The 17,761-nt window shown below is 28.8% G+C and overlaps 2 protein-coding genes across 4 annotated transcripts; one reads left to right on the top strand and one right to left on the bottom strand.

The window, feature by feature from the left end:
- Window positions 1-3,498: 3,498 nt before the first annotated feature.
- On the bottom strand, window positions 3,499-6,349 carry LOC113560736. The gene is made up of 3 exons (XM_026966792.1): window positions 6,325-6,349; window positions 6,100-6,230; window positions 3,499-5,752 (listed from the first exon to the last, which is right to left on the bottom strand). The coding sequence occupies exons 1-3, from the start codon at window positions 6,347-6,349 to the stop codon at window positions 5,201-5,203; spliced, it is 708 nt and encodes a 235-aa protein (XP_026822593.1). The 3' UTR covers window positions 3,499-5,200.
- A 1,151-nt stretch (window positions 6,350-7,500) lies between these two features.
- LOC113556765 (UPF0505 protein C16orf62 homolog) lies at window positions 7,501-17,504 on the top strand. Of its 3 annotated transcripts, XM_026961910.1 has the most exons (20): window positions 7,501-7,641; window positions 7,727-7,797; window positions 7,903-7,993; window positions 8,510-8,717; window positions 8,807-9,009; window positions 9,088-9,218; window positions 10,473-10,640; window positions 10,696-10,864; window positions 10,946-11,115; window positions 11,194-11,294; window positions 11,493-11,668; window positions 12,648-12,791; window positions 12,863-13,032; window positions 13,103-13,265; window positions 13,751-13,934; window positions 15,001-15,140; window positions 15,245-15,407; window positions 16,906-17,033; window positions 17,093-17,233; window positions 17,308-17,504. In XM_026961910.1, exons 2-20 carry the CDS (start codon window positions 7,760-7,762, stop codon window positions 17,425-17,427), a joined length of 2,808 nt encoding a protein of 935 aa, XP_026817711.1. In that variant the 5' UTR covers window positions 7,501-7,641; window positions 7,727-7,759; the 3' UTR covers window positions 17,428-17,504. The 3 variants fall into 3 exon arrangements, with proteins under 3 accessions (XP_026817711.1, XP_026817721.1, XP_026817702.1); XM_026961920.1 differs by having other exon boundaries at window positions 7,502-7,797; window positions 17,093-17,227; XM_026961901.1 differs by having other exon boundaries at window positions 7,502-7,797.
- The last annotated feature ends 257 nt before the right edge of the window (window positions 17,505-17,761 follow it).

The following is a 17,761-nucleotide window of genomic DNA, read 5'->3' as shown; positions in this document are numbered from 1 at the left end:
ACCCAGTCTATATTATCATAGTGCAATCCCAGTGCGTTTTTTTTGTCACATCGGTTTGGGTGACCGTATTTTTGTATAACTATGGTCAATGGTACGGATCAACATAATTACGATTATCGCAGATCATATAATACGTTTTACGTTTTATTTACTATGATTATTTTCAGTCTATCTACTCTATTTCAATCATGGCGTCTCAATCGAACGCAGTATCGCTGTCCTTTACCATTTTTATGATCATCATTCGCCAGCCACATTATTAATATTCAATAATACAATTATTTACAAATAACGATTATCGTTGTTATCTGTTTCTCAGTCTCTATAAGTCCCCGGTCGGTCGTTCGCTCATCCAAAACACGCACCGCGGGGTCTAAGACCTGAGCCGCGTCGTGTTGTTTATTGTATTGGGTCAATGGCAGTTGGTCGACCGACATTTGAACTCACCGTATCCCCTCACCGTATACACTTCCACAGTTCAACCCCTCCTGGCCCCCTGACCATATGACGGCATTGACCTGCCACTGCCGTAATCGCGAACGCCTTGATAATGTATATTATGTAAATGAGTAAAAATTTACATTTCACACGCGCATTCACGTATTTTTTTTTTTTTTTGTTTTCGTATCAACACATTATCACCGAAATTTCAATAAATTTATACGTATACTGGGGATGTTGGGGTCTATCTATCCAATGTTGCAGGTGACAGCATTATAGTAGTCTCTAAATCTAAGACTAACTACATTCGATATTAATCGCAATTGCGAATTATCGTGAGCTTCATAGTTTTATTAACATACGCGTCACGGATTGCAACACTCAAAAAATCAAATATTGAAAAGTATAATACGATTCAAAATTTCAAAAAAGCATAGTTCCGAAATAATATCTCAACAATATAGATTTAGAAAAGTATAATATTGAAATTTGAATTCAGAAAAACGAAACTTAGTAAAGCAAAACATGGAGAAATTGGTAATTGTCTGTTATTATTATTATTATTGCTTATCTAAGATTTTTCATAACGAACTTAATCGTGATGTATAATGTAATATATAAACACTTTATATAAACTATAAAATTTATATCGAATAATATGAAGTATAAAAATGAATAACTAAAATATTTAATTTAAAAAATAATAAAATTTAAGGTTTTTTTAGATTTAATTTTTATCTGGTATATGAATACATTTTATAGACTAAATTATATCTAAAATTAGGAGTATTAAGTCCCAAGTCCCACGGCACTTATAGTAGTTAGTATTAAAAATTACCTATAAACAAGAGTTATGGACTTAATACTCTAAAAGACCAAACAATTTTAAAAAAGCATTCATTGATAGCCTATATATGCTCAAAGACAAAGCATAATTAAACAAAAATTTGGATCTAATGGAAAAACAGACACACGGACAAACATACTAATATCTAATCAAACAACATTTTTAGTTTGTATCGATAATTTTTCGATTTTTTGATAAATTGTCTTATTGTAATTTAACTAAATGCCTACCTCTAAAAATGTGTGAAATATAATATGTGAATAAGAAGATATTTTTTTCATTATGTTTATGTATTGACTTTTTATGAATTGTATTAAAAAATTCATTATAAAATTAATTATTTAACTTCAGGTATTTTAAAGTTAGTTAATTTAAGAACTTTACAGACACTATTCACAACAACTCAATGCTCTATTTAAAATATTAATACACAACTAAAAATAATACTTAAATTATTAATAATTAGCAAAAGTAAAAATATATAATTGTCAATTGGTATATCTAGCCTTTAATGTATAAAATATGCCTGACCCACATTCCTATACAAACTTTCTGGTATTATAATATATTGTATATTATGTACTACGAAGTACGAATATTATAATGATTTTAATTTAGATTTATTGTAAAAAATTTCAAAGATTTTTTTAAATTATACATTACAGCAGTGGTTTCCAAATTGTGCACCGCGGTGCCCTAGGGACACCGCTAGCACTTTCTAAGTAAAATTGGCTATCAATGAGTATTTTTTTGTTACGTCTTTCGTGTTATTCACAGCAGGGCACCGTGGCTAAATTGGGTCAAAAAAAAAAAAGGAACCACGGAAAAATAAGTTTGGGAACCGCTGCATTACAGTATTACATAATAAAATATATACATACACAATATGTACAGTGTACAAAAATGTAAGAAAATTAAAATTTTTCATTTTTCGTTTTTATTTTACAAAAAAAAAAAAAAAAATACAACATTTTTCCATACATCGATTAGATACATACAAGATATACAAGGCTTTAGTCTGGTGTTTAACGAATAATCGATAATCCACTATATTAACTATTATATAAATTATTAAATTAAATCTATCAGAGATTAAGAATAATATTTATTAATAATTCGTTGCAATTGCAGGATATTATATGTATTTGTATTTACCTATATCTATAACAATAATTATAATTGTCTTAAGTCTTTGTCTTCGTCCAACTTCGGCACTACCATCGTCCTCTGAAAATGATATTGTTATAGTTGCAAACTATTAACAATATTCTTCATTCCACAATAATAATATCAACATTAAGTATTAACTTAATTGAATTTATAATCAAAGATATTACCTACTTACGGTTAAAAATATTTCACAAATTTTCATAAAATAATTGTTTGGCTATTTATAAACATTTATTATATTTTGACGCAAAAAATATTTTAATTTTTTTTTTTTTTTTTTGTTAAAATTAAAACGAAATTGTTAAAGAAGAGTAAATAGGTACTCATTAATTATTCTTACAACAGTTTAAAATTAACATAAATATGTTACATCGTTGTTGTTTTCAAGTTAATAGTAATAATATCAAATATACATACGTATATGATATAATTTTATAGTTATACATATAATATATATATTTATATTTTATACAATGTGTGATATTTTGGTAAAATTCAGATTAACCTTCGTTTTAAATATTACTTAAATATAGGAAAATATATATATTATATGTATAATATATATAACCTATATATTTGAAATCATTCCCAGTTTTACTTCAATTGAAGGCGATTATAAAAATAAGTATGAAAAATTAAATATTATCTTCGGGAAAAAAAAAACACTCATCTTAGCATTAGCCAACTAGTCACGAAAAAAATGTGACACGAGATGGGACCACAAAAGTGTAGCTAAATTGCCTACACAAACCGCCGCGACATCGTTAAGATGTGATATGATCACGGACTAAGATAGTATGGACTAGTAACGAACGGGTGGGCGGGTGACGGGGAGCCGGGCCCAGGCCCGTGCGCAGGATTTCATAATGGGGTGTTTTGAAAAAAAATGTATAAAATAGATACATCAATAATTAGCAAATAGTATTAAAACATATTTATATTTATTATTAATTTTGTAAGTACCTATCTACATTAAAAGTGTTTTTTTTTTAACAAAACAAAATACAAATAATTTTTTTAATAAATTTACTCTACGAGGGACAGAAAAGAATTGATTTAGTGCTTGATTTATGTCTACGTTTATATCACGATGTATATTCAATGATGCCAGTCCATTTAAGCGATCTTCGCCCATTATTGATCGTAGGTAAGTTTTCAGCCGACGTAATGTTGAAAACGACCTTTCGTTAGTCGTTGTAGTCACAGGCAAAATTGACATTATACGTAATATTTTATGTACATTTGGAAATGCATCTGCATTACAAATATCAAGAGCATCAAGGGCGTTTCGAATATTTTTACCAACTAGTCGTCGTCGCTAAATGTCTACCTCACTTATCCAAATTTCTGGGGAATCGTCGTGTAAAATTGAACTGTAGGTTTCAAACAACATTTTACAAGCAACTTAGTCCAAAGATTTAGTTTCATTAGGAAAAAGACATGAGAAGTTGGACAAAATATTTCGATGTTTGAGGAAGCAATCTTGAAGATGAGTGATAAATAAATCATGATATGGTATGTAAATAATAATTTTATAATAATCTGCTACGGAATCTGTTATAATGTTGGAACGGTTAGTTTGACGTAATGCAAGTCTTGGTTTAGTCACAGTTATATTATACTTCTTACAAATAACTTCTACAGTCACAAAAATGTTGTTGAAGTTATCTGTAGAATATTGTCTTCTTTGCTCAAGTTCGTGTTTTGCTGTATCTGCTAACTTAACAGCTCCAACCAAATCTTGATTTTCTGTTTGTAAAACTCTACTCAATGACAAAGCCAATGCATGTACTGAATGCAAAACGTGAATGGATACTTGAAACTCTAGGGTTTTTATTGCTGATAGGAGTTGAAAAGATCCGGATGTTGTTTTTGAATCTGTCCAAGTACTTAAAATGTTTTCTAAGGCGTCAATAACAGCTGGTTGTAAATCTATATAGGTTCCAATTGATTCATGCTGTTGTACCCACCTTGTTGCGCAGTATTTTTTAAGTTTTTTTTCTTTTCTTGTAACAAAGTGTTATTATTTTGTATTGCATCATGAAGTTCAATTTGTCATTTTGGTGTATTAAAGAAGTTGTAAATAGATTGGACTCTACCAAGGCAGTTTCTAATTTGGGAGATACTACATGTGGCACTAACTGCCAAGTTAAAACTATGGGCAGCACAGTGTGAGTAGATAGCTAAATGATACTTTTCTTTGATATACGTTTCAACTCCGTGACATTCACCACTCATAGTACTAGCCCCGTCATACCTTTGTCCGAATAAATGTCAATTCCAGAATGTTCAAGAAAATTCAAAATAACATTTTATAGTTAAACCTTCCCCAGTTAAATCTGCTACAGGTACAAAGCTTAAAAAATCTTTACATATTTTTAATTTACCGTCATCATTATTTAAATACTTTACACACATCGAGACTTGTTCTATGCCGGCAATATCGGCAGTTTCATCTGCTGTTACTGAAAAAGCTTGAAATTTATTGACTCGTTCAATAATCTATTTTAGAATTAAATTATGAAAGATGACAATAAATTTGTTTTGTATATGGTTACTGATGTACATGGCATTTTTTGAGGAATTTTGCAAAAAAGTATTAAGGTGATTGTTAGTTTTTGCTCGATATCTTAAAAGAACACGAAAGCTGCCATCGTTAATTAAAGGTTCTTCGGAGGTTATTCTCCCTGAAACACGAAGGGCCAAACCCTGCCGACCACATATTATTAAAGTTTATAGGAATCAAACATTTTTACTTTCATTAATAAAATCTAATTGTTGTTCCGAAATTTGCAAATCGACCGGTAAAATGTTTTGGTTATCAATTTCTGCTCTTATATTTGATTTTAATAATGAAGTTTTATGATACTCTAGTGAGTTATGGTAACTAAATGATTCTAAAGCTTTTTTCCAGTTTGTAAACGGTTTTTTAACTAGCAGTCCTAATGTTTGATGTCCAATTCCTCCACCTCCGATAGAAAACAACACACAATACTTACAAAATACACCATTCATAATTGCCGAATAAGCCAACCATTTATATTTGAGTAACCAACTTCTTTGAAATTTGAAATTTCTTTTTTCGGAAATAGGAAATTTATAGTCTTCTGGAGGTGTCCAAATCAAATTTTGAAGTCCCGGTATCAAGTCAATACTTTCAGTTGCAGGTTTATTCACATATAATCCTATGTCATGTTGGTGCACAAACTCTGGAAGTGACACAAATACATTTGTTTCTGGAGATGCATTTTCTGCTGGTTCAGTTGGTTGTGACTGGTTATTAAAACTATTTTCCTGTAAATCAAATGTAAAACCTAATTAGATTAATTGAATAATTGTTTTCATAAATTAAAATTTTGCATTTAATAAAATGTATTATATAAAATATTTCGATAACAATAGATTTCAAATCACGAACGAGACGACTATATTATGTTCTATAACACTCGTACGCGCATGCACAAATAGTCGAAAGCACAATCGAATATTTTTGTACATACGCGACAGTAAATAATGCTAAAAAGCCTGCGAAAAATTAACATACCTCTATACTATAATAGTAGTCAAATTTAAATTTGAAAAATGATTTGAATTTTAAGTATTGAATTAATAGTAATTATAATTAGTTTTAATGTACTTACTATCTCATCATTTTCTAGCCGTGGTTTTTTGAAAAACTTTAGAATGTCCGTTTTGATGTTATTTTTAAGGACGTGTTTGTATAATGAACGTCTCACTGTGAGCTTACAATCGTGTGTATGATTATGAAGAACTTTTAAAATACCCGAAAACCGTTATCGTGTAATCTTGTGTTCTACTAATTGCAGTCGAATAAAATATTATTGTGCGACGTGTATGTTCTATACTTCTATTCATAAATTTTATTGTCATTATATTTTGTCGATAACGGCAACGACGAAAGTCAATAAACAGCAAACATGAAGATAACATTATATTATATATAAGTAATAGAACAAAAATGAAAAATACGATTTTTTCAGTCATGGGGGGGTTTGAACCCCATACCCCCCTCTTTCACACAGGCCTGGGTACGGGCCTGATAAGGTTTGGGAGAGACGAAACTAGGAGAGAAACTATTTTAGTCCGTGGATGTGATCATGATTATCTTCATTATATATCGCCTTATCGGAAAAATTGAAACAAACAAATAACTATATTTTAGATTTTAAGCTTTGCTTATTTATAATGTTATATGTCTATAATTCAGCATTGGCTCAAACATTAATAAATAATTAAAAGATAATATGATATAACGTAATTTTTTCGGTAAAAAAAAAAATAAATTCAACCTACTTACCTAATTACCGTAATTTTAATTATAAAATAAATTACTATAGTATAGATATAAATATGTATTAAAATAGTTTAATTATTAGATGCTAACACATAGTCCGGATGGAGGTGTCGTGTTTTGTATATGGAATGTTACTATGATATAATATTGACTTTTCATCGAACTCTTCCATTACGATATTATATTAAATAATAAAATAACTCACATTCGACTCATCAATATTTTCCTTGAAACTATACAGCAGAGCGACTACTTACTATCCGAGCTGTAGAATATATATATATATATTACCATATATCTATATTACTATATAGAACCGCGTATCTACCATTAACCATATTTTCACGGAGGTAATCAAAGCAAACGGTTTGCTGAGTTCAGAGTGTTTTCTGATATGAAATATGAAGTTTTTTCATCGCTAAAACATTCGATTTGTCATTTGTACCAAACATGTATTTAGAGGTATCAGCCATCAGGAACTCTAAACCGTTGAAAAATTCGGTTAATTATATATCAAACATTTGAGTAAATAATTTCTAGTTTTGACATAAAATTATCGCCAAAACGATTTTTAGTAAACCGTTTTGTTTTTGGTACCTCCGCGAAAACATCATTATTATTATTATTATCTTATAATATTATATTCATGTTATCAACTACTTGCCCGCTTTTTTAAATGATAACAGTCGGTTTACTGATAAGGGCATATGATAGTGACACACGTAACCGCAGGTCCACAATTCCACATAGTTAACGAAAACTTTTCATAATGTACCTAATTCTGAATTCATGGCAGAACTTATAAGAGTGAAATAAAATAACATTGAACAAATACATACCTGACAAAACTATGTTTTCGAAAAATGTCGTAAGCATTATATTTTAAGCACGGTTACGATTATTTTTTAAATTGTTTTACGGATTACAACGAAATGAATTCTGTCATTCGCTAGGTTTTGTGATAGTTGAATAGTTAGATTGCCAATATGTCGTCGTCCTCAGCACGTACATATGAGTGGAATTGGTGAGTGCAATTAATGTGTGGCTGATGGTGGCCTATGTTATTATCAAATCCAATAAAAATATTGATCATTTAATATTTTGTCACCTAATGTTTTTTATTTAACAGGTACAGTAAGCCAATAATTAACCACAAACGTAAGAAGAAATGTATGCTAGAAAAATGTGGTGAGAATCATCCGTTGAAAAGTTCAACTGAAGTATGTAATTCTATGTTGTTACTTACTGGTTTAATATGTGTACTCAATTATATAAATAATTGTTATTGTCATAATTCCAAATTATATGTCTATAATAATTAGATTAATTTACTGATCATTGGAATAGTATTAGTAATATATGATTTTGATTTATACATAAGTTATTAAGTGAAAAAAAAATTATGGTTTTTATCTTATCTTTATGTTTTGAGTTTTGACTAATTAAAAAATGGGTTAATTAAATAAAAAAAATACCTACCTAACAAATCTATGTTTTCAAAAAATGTTGTAAGCATTAATAGATGTACTATTATATTTTAAGCATGGTTAATTACATTAATTAAGTGATATTTTTAGCTTAAAATAGATAACTTTTCTTATAAATAATTATTCCTACTTTTACTCGATATATTACAGCTATTATGTATTTTTATTTTTACTCTAGTTAAAAATTCAAAAATTAATTTTTTTAATTTTAACTATTTACTTATTATTAACATTTTAATATGATTTTAGGTAATTAGTAAAAATGTACTTATTAATGATCCCTTATCATCTACTATTACTTATGGGGATGATCCACTCAGTCGACCTGCCCAGTTAATTCCCACAGATTTTGATGAAATAGACAATGGTTATATTAATGATATTCAACCATGGTCTAATTTTAAACAAGGTATATTAAATAGTTATACAACTTCTGAAAAGCTCTCATTTCATGCATGTAAGTACCTATACATTTTAAGTATTGATACATTTGTTGATAATATTACCATTATATTGATATTATAAATATTTTTAATATTACTTTAGTTTCAAAAAGTCTTCAGAGCGCTACAATACGATCACGTCTAGAAGAACTGGAAGAATTTGATGACCAAATGGAATATTCAGAAAAAGAATTGTACGACTTAACACAACAAGAATTTGTGACACATATGGATAATTTGGGTAAAGAAATTATAGGGGCATGGAATAATGAACAAAGAGTGAAAGCATTAAAAATAGTCATACAGGTGTTTATTAGTTTTAGTTATTTTTAGCATGTTGTAAATAATTTAAAACTGTCTAAACATGGGTAAATATTTTTTCAGTGTACCAAGATTTTGAGCTACACTTCACCATTGCAATTTTATCCAAGTAAATTTGTTTTAGTAACAGACCTATTAGATTTATTTGGAGATCTAGTATTCAAGAGACTTAAATCTAAATCAGAAATAATTGAGTATGATACATTTATATATATTAGTTATATAGGGTAATTCACCATAAAAGCACGTCAATATTTTTTTCTTTAATAATGAAATTATTCAATTTCTGTTTTTTAAAATTTTTAAATATACTTCAAAATTAAAGACCATATTTTCAAATATTTAGATTTTTAATATATTAAATAAATTTATTGTGGTAAATCCAACTTTTTACAACCTTTTTTGGTGAAAATCACCCTTTTTACCTGCACATTGTTAACTTGACAACTATTTAAAAATGTTGATGTATCTAAAAAAAAATTTAAATGAGTACATTTTTAGTTCTATAATGTTGCATGTTAAGGATAATACAATCATAATGAGTTTAGAAATTATGGAGCCTTTAAATTTTAATATTTTAAACATTTTATGTTAATCCGTCAACATCTTATAATTTATAAAAATTGTCAAAATATAATACAGTCATACAGAGTTCAATATTTATTGTTTTTTCATATTTGTGTAAAACAATTTTTAAAGACTTTTATTGATAGCACATAGCATTTTAATAACTCAACAAACTAATACATATTAGTAGTGTAGTTATATTAGAGTTTCAAAAAAGTTATTTGGTTATTAATTTAGAATAGGAAAAGATTGGTTCTCATTTGAAAAAAAACAGGTTGTATTATCACATGAAACTTTTTAAATGATATAAAATATATAAATAACTTAAAATATTATCCTTAAGTATTATTTAAAAATTCCAAAATTCATTATTAAAGTAAAACATTTAGGCAATTATACTCATTAGAAAATCATCCCGTATATAATCAGTGGTGTATTTATGGGGTGATCTCGAGTTCAAACCTCCCCCCCCAGAACAAAAAAAAACATGGATCTATGCACCAACGCGTCGTAGAAGATTTTAATTAAAATATTATTTATAAATTATAAGAAAATACCTAACCAGTATGTGTGAACAGAGTTGTCGATAAACAAATCATAAAAATATTGTTCATAATCCACAAAAACCATGATAATAGAGCGCTGTGACGATGTTGACACTTAGTTAACTGGGCAGAAATTTATTGTGGCGATTCAGTAACGGCACGGCAACATTTTTTTCAGTTATAAATTAATATTGTTTGTATTCATTTTATTTCTTTTTTCCTAGTTTTAAAGTCCCCCCCTCCCGTACAAAGAAATTATTGAAAATACGCCACTATATATATAGATATAGTGCCACTAAAACACAATAAATTATTTACTATAATTTTATATTTTAGTGGTTGCATAACAAAACTTCCAGATAAATTCACTCCTGATATGGTGCCAGATGCAGCTAAGGAAACTTGTCAAAATTGGTTTTTTAAAATTGCATCTATCCGTGAGCTTATACCTAGACTATACATTGAGGCAGCTATTCTACGTAGTTACCGTTTCATTAAACCAGCGTTAGTATGTTTAACTTTTTATCACTAACTTGTAATAATAGTTTTATTTTAACAGTGAACAAAATGTTGCTCTCTTAAGACTTATAAAAATGGTAAGAGGTATTGGTAATCCATTAGTTGCATGGTATGCAAGATGTTATTTATGCAGAATTGGTGTTTTGACAAATTTAAGCATAAATTATTTTGAAGAAAGCTTCAAGGATATCTTATTGACATATAAGCAGGTTAATTATCATGATTTTTTTTTATGAGGTAAAATCTGTTTAATTTTACTATAATTTATTGAATGTGTTATTTTTTCAAAGTTAAACAATAGATTTGTATGTAAAGAAATTCAAACTCAAAATATGAACATGGACAAATTTCTTCAACTTCTGTGCCCGGCATTAGAGTGGATAGTAAAAGGATTGAGTGCTGGTAAAGATCCACGTAGTCTCGATGAGATTGTTAGGTGGTGTACTTTACAAAACCTCCAGTATGTTATTTTGAAATATATACATACTTTACTAATTTTTTCATTTACATATTGTTATTAGTGTACATTTATTTTCAGTGGCCTTCTAATCAATGCTATAGTGATCACATTTCCCGGGAATTATCTCTCAATGAAAGCAGAATATCTTATTAATTTAATCGCTAAATGGGAATATGATGGTTTGTTTCAATATTTTAATTAATTTAATATGAATTAAGGTCTATTGTAGACTGCAATAGTGACAGGAATATTTTTACTGTTTTTCATCGTTGTGGTAAATTGTGTCAATTTTACCACCACCACTGCAGTGTGGAGGAGACCTTATGGTTACTTTTACATAAACATTAATTTTATTTTTTATACATTTTATGTTTTAGTTTTTCCACAAACTTTAGTCGTACAAAATCTTGGCATGAGTTTAAGAGGTCATTTAGTATCAAATGCTTCAAATGTTTTTAGAGAAGTTTGGAAAATGGTGAATAAAGTTAAAGACTCTGAAAGGTTTATGGCATGTGCTGAAGCATGGATTTATTTCATTGTTAAGCATTTTAAGGTGAATATTCATTACAGTTCACCAATCTCAATTAACATCTCTTATAGTAATCCAAAAATGTTATTGGAAATAATGTTTTCAATAGTTTTAAATTCTGATAAGAGTGATGAATATATTAATTTTACAATGATGTATGTTTTTTTGTGCTGTAATTACCTTTTAAAACAGTAAAGGTTTCAATGTTCAACTTTTAAAGAGATTATTTTTGGTGAAAAATTGAATTTAGTTAGTACTTTGAGAGGGTTAAAAGTAAAATATTGCAGTACTTTTCATAATAATTGAATTAAGGAAAAAAATGGTAACTTTTACATTAAACCATTATGTATATTTAATTCAAAAATCAATAACGCAGACTTGAAATTTTTTTCAAACATCTGTATTAGTATTTTTAAATACATATATTATAAATAATAATAATAATTTAAAAATATTTTGTTTCTCTTTGTGCTGTTTATAGGTTTTTTTTTAAACTGCTCAATAAGAATTATTTTTCTTAATTCTGCTACAAGAAAAGAAATAATTCTACAGAGCGTAAATATATCACCAGTCATATGATAGCACATGCCACCAAATAATTTTCTTATAAAAATTCCACCATTAATTTTCATAGAAAAAATATATTTTTTAAATTAACAATATCAAAGAAACATTAGTAGCCGATCTTGATAATGTCTAGTCAACTTCAATAATTCAATAAAATACTTTTGATTCTTCAACTCTTGACTATACATAATATAATTTTTATGTATCCATGATCCATGTATTGTTATATGTTATAGATCTTTAATTGTTATACCTTATACAATTAAGAAATTATTACTAAAACTTAAGGCTAATCATAATTTAAATTAATTGTTTTTATTATTGTAGTTGATTCTAATCTCGACTAATGATCAAAAGAGAATTAGTTAAAACAATACACTTATGGCAAATACTCAAATGTATGTAATTAATAATAAATTATGTTTCTTGCTCTAAGAATAAAGAAATAAGCGTCTTCATGGACGATGTAACGAGACACCTGAGCAATCGCGTCGGAATAGAACGATTTCATACGCAACTTCACAATATTTTGCAACATCTACTGAATTACATAGAAGATTTCGAGGATACATTCCATATGGTGAGTTTCTCATTATCCAAATTGATGTAAAGTAAGGAATATAGATCAAAAACTATAATACGTGTTTCTAGAATTATTTATTACCTTACTTGGACATGTTTGGATCGGACACAAATAAATCAGCAAGGTGCAAGATTGTGTTGGAAGCGTATCGGACGCGAGGTGAAAACGTCGAGTCCAGCGACCCCGTGATCAACGACTGTCTAATGTACATGTGCAAGATTTTACACGATTCCGTCGAGTGCGTAGTTCATGATCAACGGCTAACATAATATTCAATTCATAAATCATTTCCGTTGTATTGTTTTCAGCTCATTGACCGTTGAAGACGAAGTGCGTCAAATTAGTCGTCTGATAGCCTGTTTTGTATTCCGCGTCAATTACGGCAATGATTTAGAAAAATATTTGAATTTTTATATGGAAGCTAGGGGAGCGTTTATTAGGTTAGACTACGTGCAATCCGCACTCGTACAGGTGAGACAGCATTTCTCCTCTCCCCATAAATAAGGTAAGCCACGGGAATAGGACAAACTGACCCTGGGAATATTTGACGGATCGAATATTCGAATGAGCTTATCTAGACCTTCCTACTAACATTCAACGTTGAGAAAAATCGAGAAAAATTTGTCCTTATTCCCGTGGCTCACTCTGTACGTTTATCGGACCTTATTTTATTCTATTGCATAAAGTCGGATGCGTATGAGTATAGCATTGGTTATTTTTATGAATGAGAAGAAATATACTTATTAGTTATTTATAATGCTGTAAAGATACTATACAGGATATAAACATTAATATGTTTAAATTTAATATAATAGAATTTTATTAATTTATTGTAACTGCAGCATTGGTATTCTCATTATTTTCAAATCACACTGCTTATTAGAATAAAGTCTGTTTAAAACTCAAAAAGTTAAAACCAAAATACTTTAAAACGTGCTTCTTTGATAATAATTTAGTGTGTCAACAAACTTATGGTCTTGTCCGTATCAAACTCGAGAGCCCTGGTTAAGAACTCTTTTGCCCGTGCTTGTTCTGCGTACTGTTACATTACCATTCCATCAATAACTTCATCACTCGTCAAACTTCAACTGTACATATTAACTGGACAGACTTCGTTATTGAATGGATGTCTAGGACAAGGTATGGATTGTTAATTATATACGTAGAATATGTAACCGTAGACACAACTTGGGATGGTACTATGATTTTATGCTTCTTTAATTTTTTTTCTTTCTCGGATGATGTTTATATTATATCTAATGACTTATTGTTTTATGTTTAATTGGTAGATCAATATAATTCTAACACTTAAAATATTTGATCCAAATTGCGCTTATGCTGGTAAAAACTACCTTATTGATTAATCGCGAATAGCAATTATCAAAATTTATAAAGATAATATTTAATTTAAAATACACACATTTCAATAAATATATGTTTAAATAATTTGTCAAACAAAAAAAACGTATCACGCTATACTATATATTTTTTCTCAGCAAATATCTATGTATCATAAATATGTTTTTGTAAGGGAAAAGTAATGAACTATAAGTTATTTTACATTTTTTCTTTGTCACTATGAATACGAAAACATAAATAGAGCATTACAAAAATTAGTTGAAAAAAAATTTGTATCCAGCCTAAAAACATATTTACATCAAAATAATTAAAGCTAGATAAAATAAATCATGGGCTATAAATATGATTAATAATACGCGTTATTTTTTCAGTAAAATTTTGTTTGTTGTATCATCAAATCAAATAGTACTTTATTCTAATTCAGAATTCTTATTATTATACATCTATCTATTGATAAAATATATAAATATTATATTTATTGAAATTTATCGATTTTAAATTATTTATGTGCTTAATCTCTACAAAATTCGGTTATATTCATCGGTTATAATTCGTAGTGCTTGAGTTATGAAGAGACATGTCTCTGCAGTGACCTTATTTTAAAAAAAATATTCATGCGTTCCCTATTTAACTATTTCTCAATCAATACAACATTTGAATATTCAGGTACACATATTTTTTCACCCTTTTCTATTTTTTTCTCCAAATCAAGCACTGATAACTTAGATGTATGATATTCATGATAATCATAGTTTTCTGGCCATCACTGCACATATGATGGCGCAGTGATGCGTCGTCAATAATAATGCACAAATCGATCATCACTGGTGTCCGATTCGAATTTCAGCGGACGCGTGTCTTAAAGCAGCGTCCATGGTGGTCAGCGATTTTCCGGCGACGTTGGAAGTGGACGGGCTTATCATCGATGCTGAACCCATACTCGTGTCATATATTAAGCAAATGCTGTCGATTTTACTTGTCGTGCCGGTAATATACATATCCCATGTCTTACACTGTGCCACTGTGGCATATAAAATATAAATTTATTAATAATATATGTCATAAAACGTATGCGCAATGTTGCTCACTAGGACTGTCCCGATCTTGAAGTGTTGCATCAAGTGAAGCTGCTGATCAGAGCTATAAGACAATATTCGTGGACCGATCCTATGCAACCACATATGCTCTATTTGTACGTTCTGGACATATTAGCTACTGCAACTCTGGACACGTATCCTTACAGAATACCTGACGGCAAGTACACATGCATATATATATATATAATATATACCATTTACCTGTTAAATAATGTAATATTGTTATTAATAATAAAAATGGATTCAGAGAAAACGGCAGTTTACTAATTGCGCCTAAAATTACTTTTTTATATACCTAACAATTGTGCTCTATACATTTTAAGGTCGATAGACCAATTGTACTCAAAACATTTTACAATACCTTAGAAAAATTTATTAGTTAGTTATAATTATTATATAATAAACTAGCTGACCTGGCAAACATTGTTTTTCCAAAAAGAAAATACTCTTAAAAATAAAACTGCAAAAAAGTTTTGATACCTTGGGCGGCGGGTTCACCACTCTTTAAATGACACCTTAACCCATTCGGCCACCACTACAGTTGGAATTATGGGAGCGTAATAAGGTTGTTAAACCCATGTTGTAAACCCACGTTAAAATCGTTTTCTCCATGTTGATCCATTTTTTTGGTGTTGGCTGGGGGCTATCATAAACTAAAGCTTGCTGTAACTTTTTCAATTCGAAAAAACATTTCAAAACTCAAAAAATCAATTATTAAAAAATACCTTCTTCTGGCAATTACGAACAATTAAAAAAAATTGAGCCAAATCGGCCCAGCCGTTCTCAATTGATGAATTGTTATACATTTTTGGCTCCATTTATATATATATATAAAAAACACCAACTGATACTTTGTAAGTATTAATACATACCTAATATAATATAATACAATAAAAATAAATCATTTTTTTTTCGCATTTTACAAGTTATTTTTTGATTGTCAATTATTCAAAATTAAATACCAGTTACATTACATTATAATTGGTTTAATAAAATTCCCGATACTGTTATAAAATATATTATACCCAGTCACTAATCAGTAATCAATTGATCAATAAATAAGTTTTAATTTTCAAGCATATTAGTATATGTCATACAAGCACAGTTGATATACTTCTCCTAAAGTATAAAGAGCGTAATTAATGTACTGACCCTAAACGAAAATTTTGTGTTAGGCGCAATTGGTCCATACCCGAGGAAACAACCAAAAAAGTTATAGTTGATCTCAAATCTTCCCAAAGTTGTTCGGGGTCAGAGGTAAATTAATGACCAACGAGCTCATTCAAATTAATGATATTCTTGTTAATACAACTTCCCTATTTAAACAATTACACTCTAGCAACTGTATAGTTGTGACACTAAACAGTAAACACTAATCAATAAATAAGTAATAATGAAAAATGCGTTTGTAAAGAGGATTATTATTTTAGTATTTCTCTGGGAAATACTTTAGACTATTTGTTTTATTTATATTACAGACTAATATGTACAAATATTTTATTTATAAAGAGATACTACTTAGGGTGAGAAGTTTTGAACCTTTACTCCCCCCCTAAAAAAATGTAGAAAATCCGCGTTTGTAGATTTCAACTTCTTTTATTTATTATTATTAATTGCTAACTTTTACGCTGCTAATAATTGTGATGCCTCAACAGTGGACTCCAATGATGTGTTATATGGCCGTGAACCACAGTTTGTGGCCGATGTAGACTCAATTTGTACCGTGGTGTTGGACAATATACTTGAACGATTATATAGTCTGGTGGATAAACCAAACAGCCAAGTACGTTTGAAAAAAAAATAATGCTTGACGACTGATGACATTTGCGACTTGTTTTACAGACAAAATTGGCATTCGAATTACTCTTGCACGTTGTTGTTAGAGCGGACTTGAATGAAATCCAAATGGCCACGTTAGCAGTTAATCTTTGGAAGTTGTCGAAAAAAAACAAAACGATTATGGACTCTAAGATCGAAGTAAATGTATTGATTGATATCGTACATGCCTTTTTGTAATTGATCCAATTACACTATACAGATTAAATATTATTTTACAGGAAAAAATGATAACTTACATTATAGAGTTCTGCGAAAACGAAGACGATGAAATTTATCATAAATTTATAAACAAAATTACAGGAAAGCCCATAGGATCATCAATTAAAAAAGAACAGTAGTATAATATAGTATACATTTATATTATAAATATTTTTTTTATTTTCCAATAACAAATCTCCATCTAGGATTTTTTATATTCGGTATGTATAAGTTGATTGTTATTGTTATTATATTTTCATTGTATTGTTATGAAAATATACATTTTCATTGTTATAAAATATAATATTATAAAATACATCACATTGAAAATTACAAAATAAATAGTTTTTATATTTACAACTAGTATTATTAAAATACCTTACAATATCATATAGACAATCATCAAAAGTAAAGGCGGGTAAACATTATTTATGATCTAATATATTAAAATTGATATATTATCATCTAGTAAAT

Source organism: Rhopalosiphum maidis, chromosome 1 (genome assembly GCF_003676215.2).
Source record: "Rhopalosiphum maidis isolate BTI-1 chromosome 1, ASM367621v3, whole genome shotgun sequence".
NCBI lineage: Eukaryota > Metazoa > Arthropoda > Insecta > Hemiptera > Aphididae > Rhopalosiphum > Rhopalosiphum maidis.
Note: the sequence above shows the minus strand (reverse complement) of the source record. Positions and strands in the feature narration are given on the sequence as shown.

Bases quoted from the DNA above. Each gene is read 5' to 3' on its own strand.
- LOC113560736 (XM_026966792.1), bottom strand. From the start codon at position 6,349: ATGACAATAAAATTTATGAATAGAA. The intron at 6,231-6,324 runs GTATAGAACATA...GTATTTTAAAAG, and splicing joins AATAAAATTTATGAATAGAA to TTCTTCATAATCATACACAC. The intron at 5,753-6,099 runs GTAAGTACATTA...TTTGATTTACAG, and splicing joins GGCTAGAAAATGATGAGATA to GAAAATAGTTTTAATAACCA.
- LOC113556765 (XM_026961910.1), top strand. From the start codon at position 7,760: ATGTCGTCGTCCTCAGCACGTACATATGAGTGGAATTG. The intron at 7,994-8,509 runs GTATGTAATTCT...ATATGATTTTAG, and splicing joins CGTTGAAAAGTTCAACTGAA to GTAATTAGTAAAAATGTACT. The intron at 10,865-10,945 runs GTTAATTATCAT...ATTTTTTCAAAG, and splicing joins TCTTATTGACATATAAGCAG to TTAAACAATAGATTTGTATG.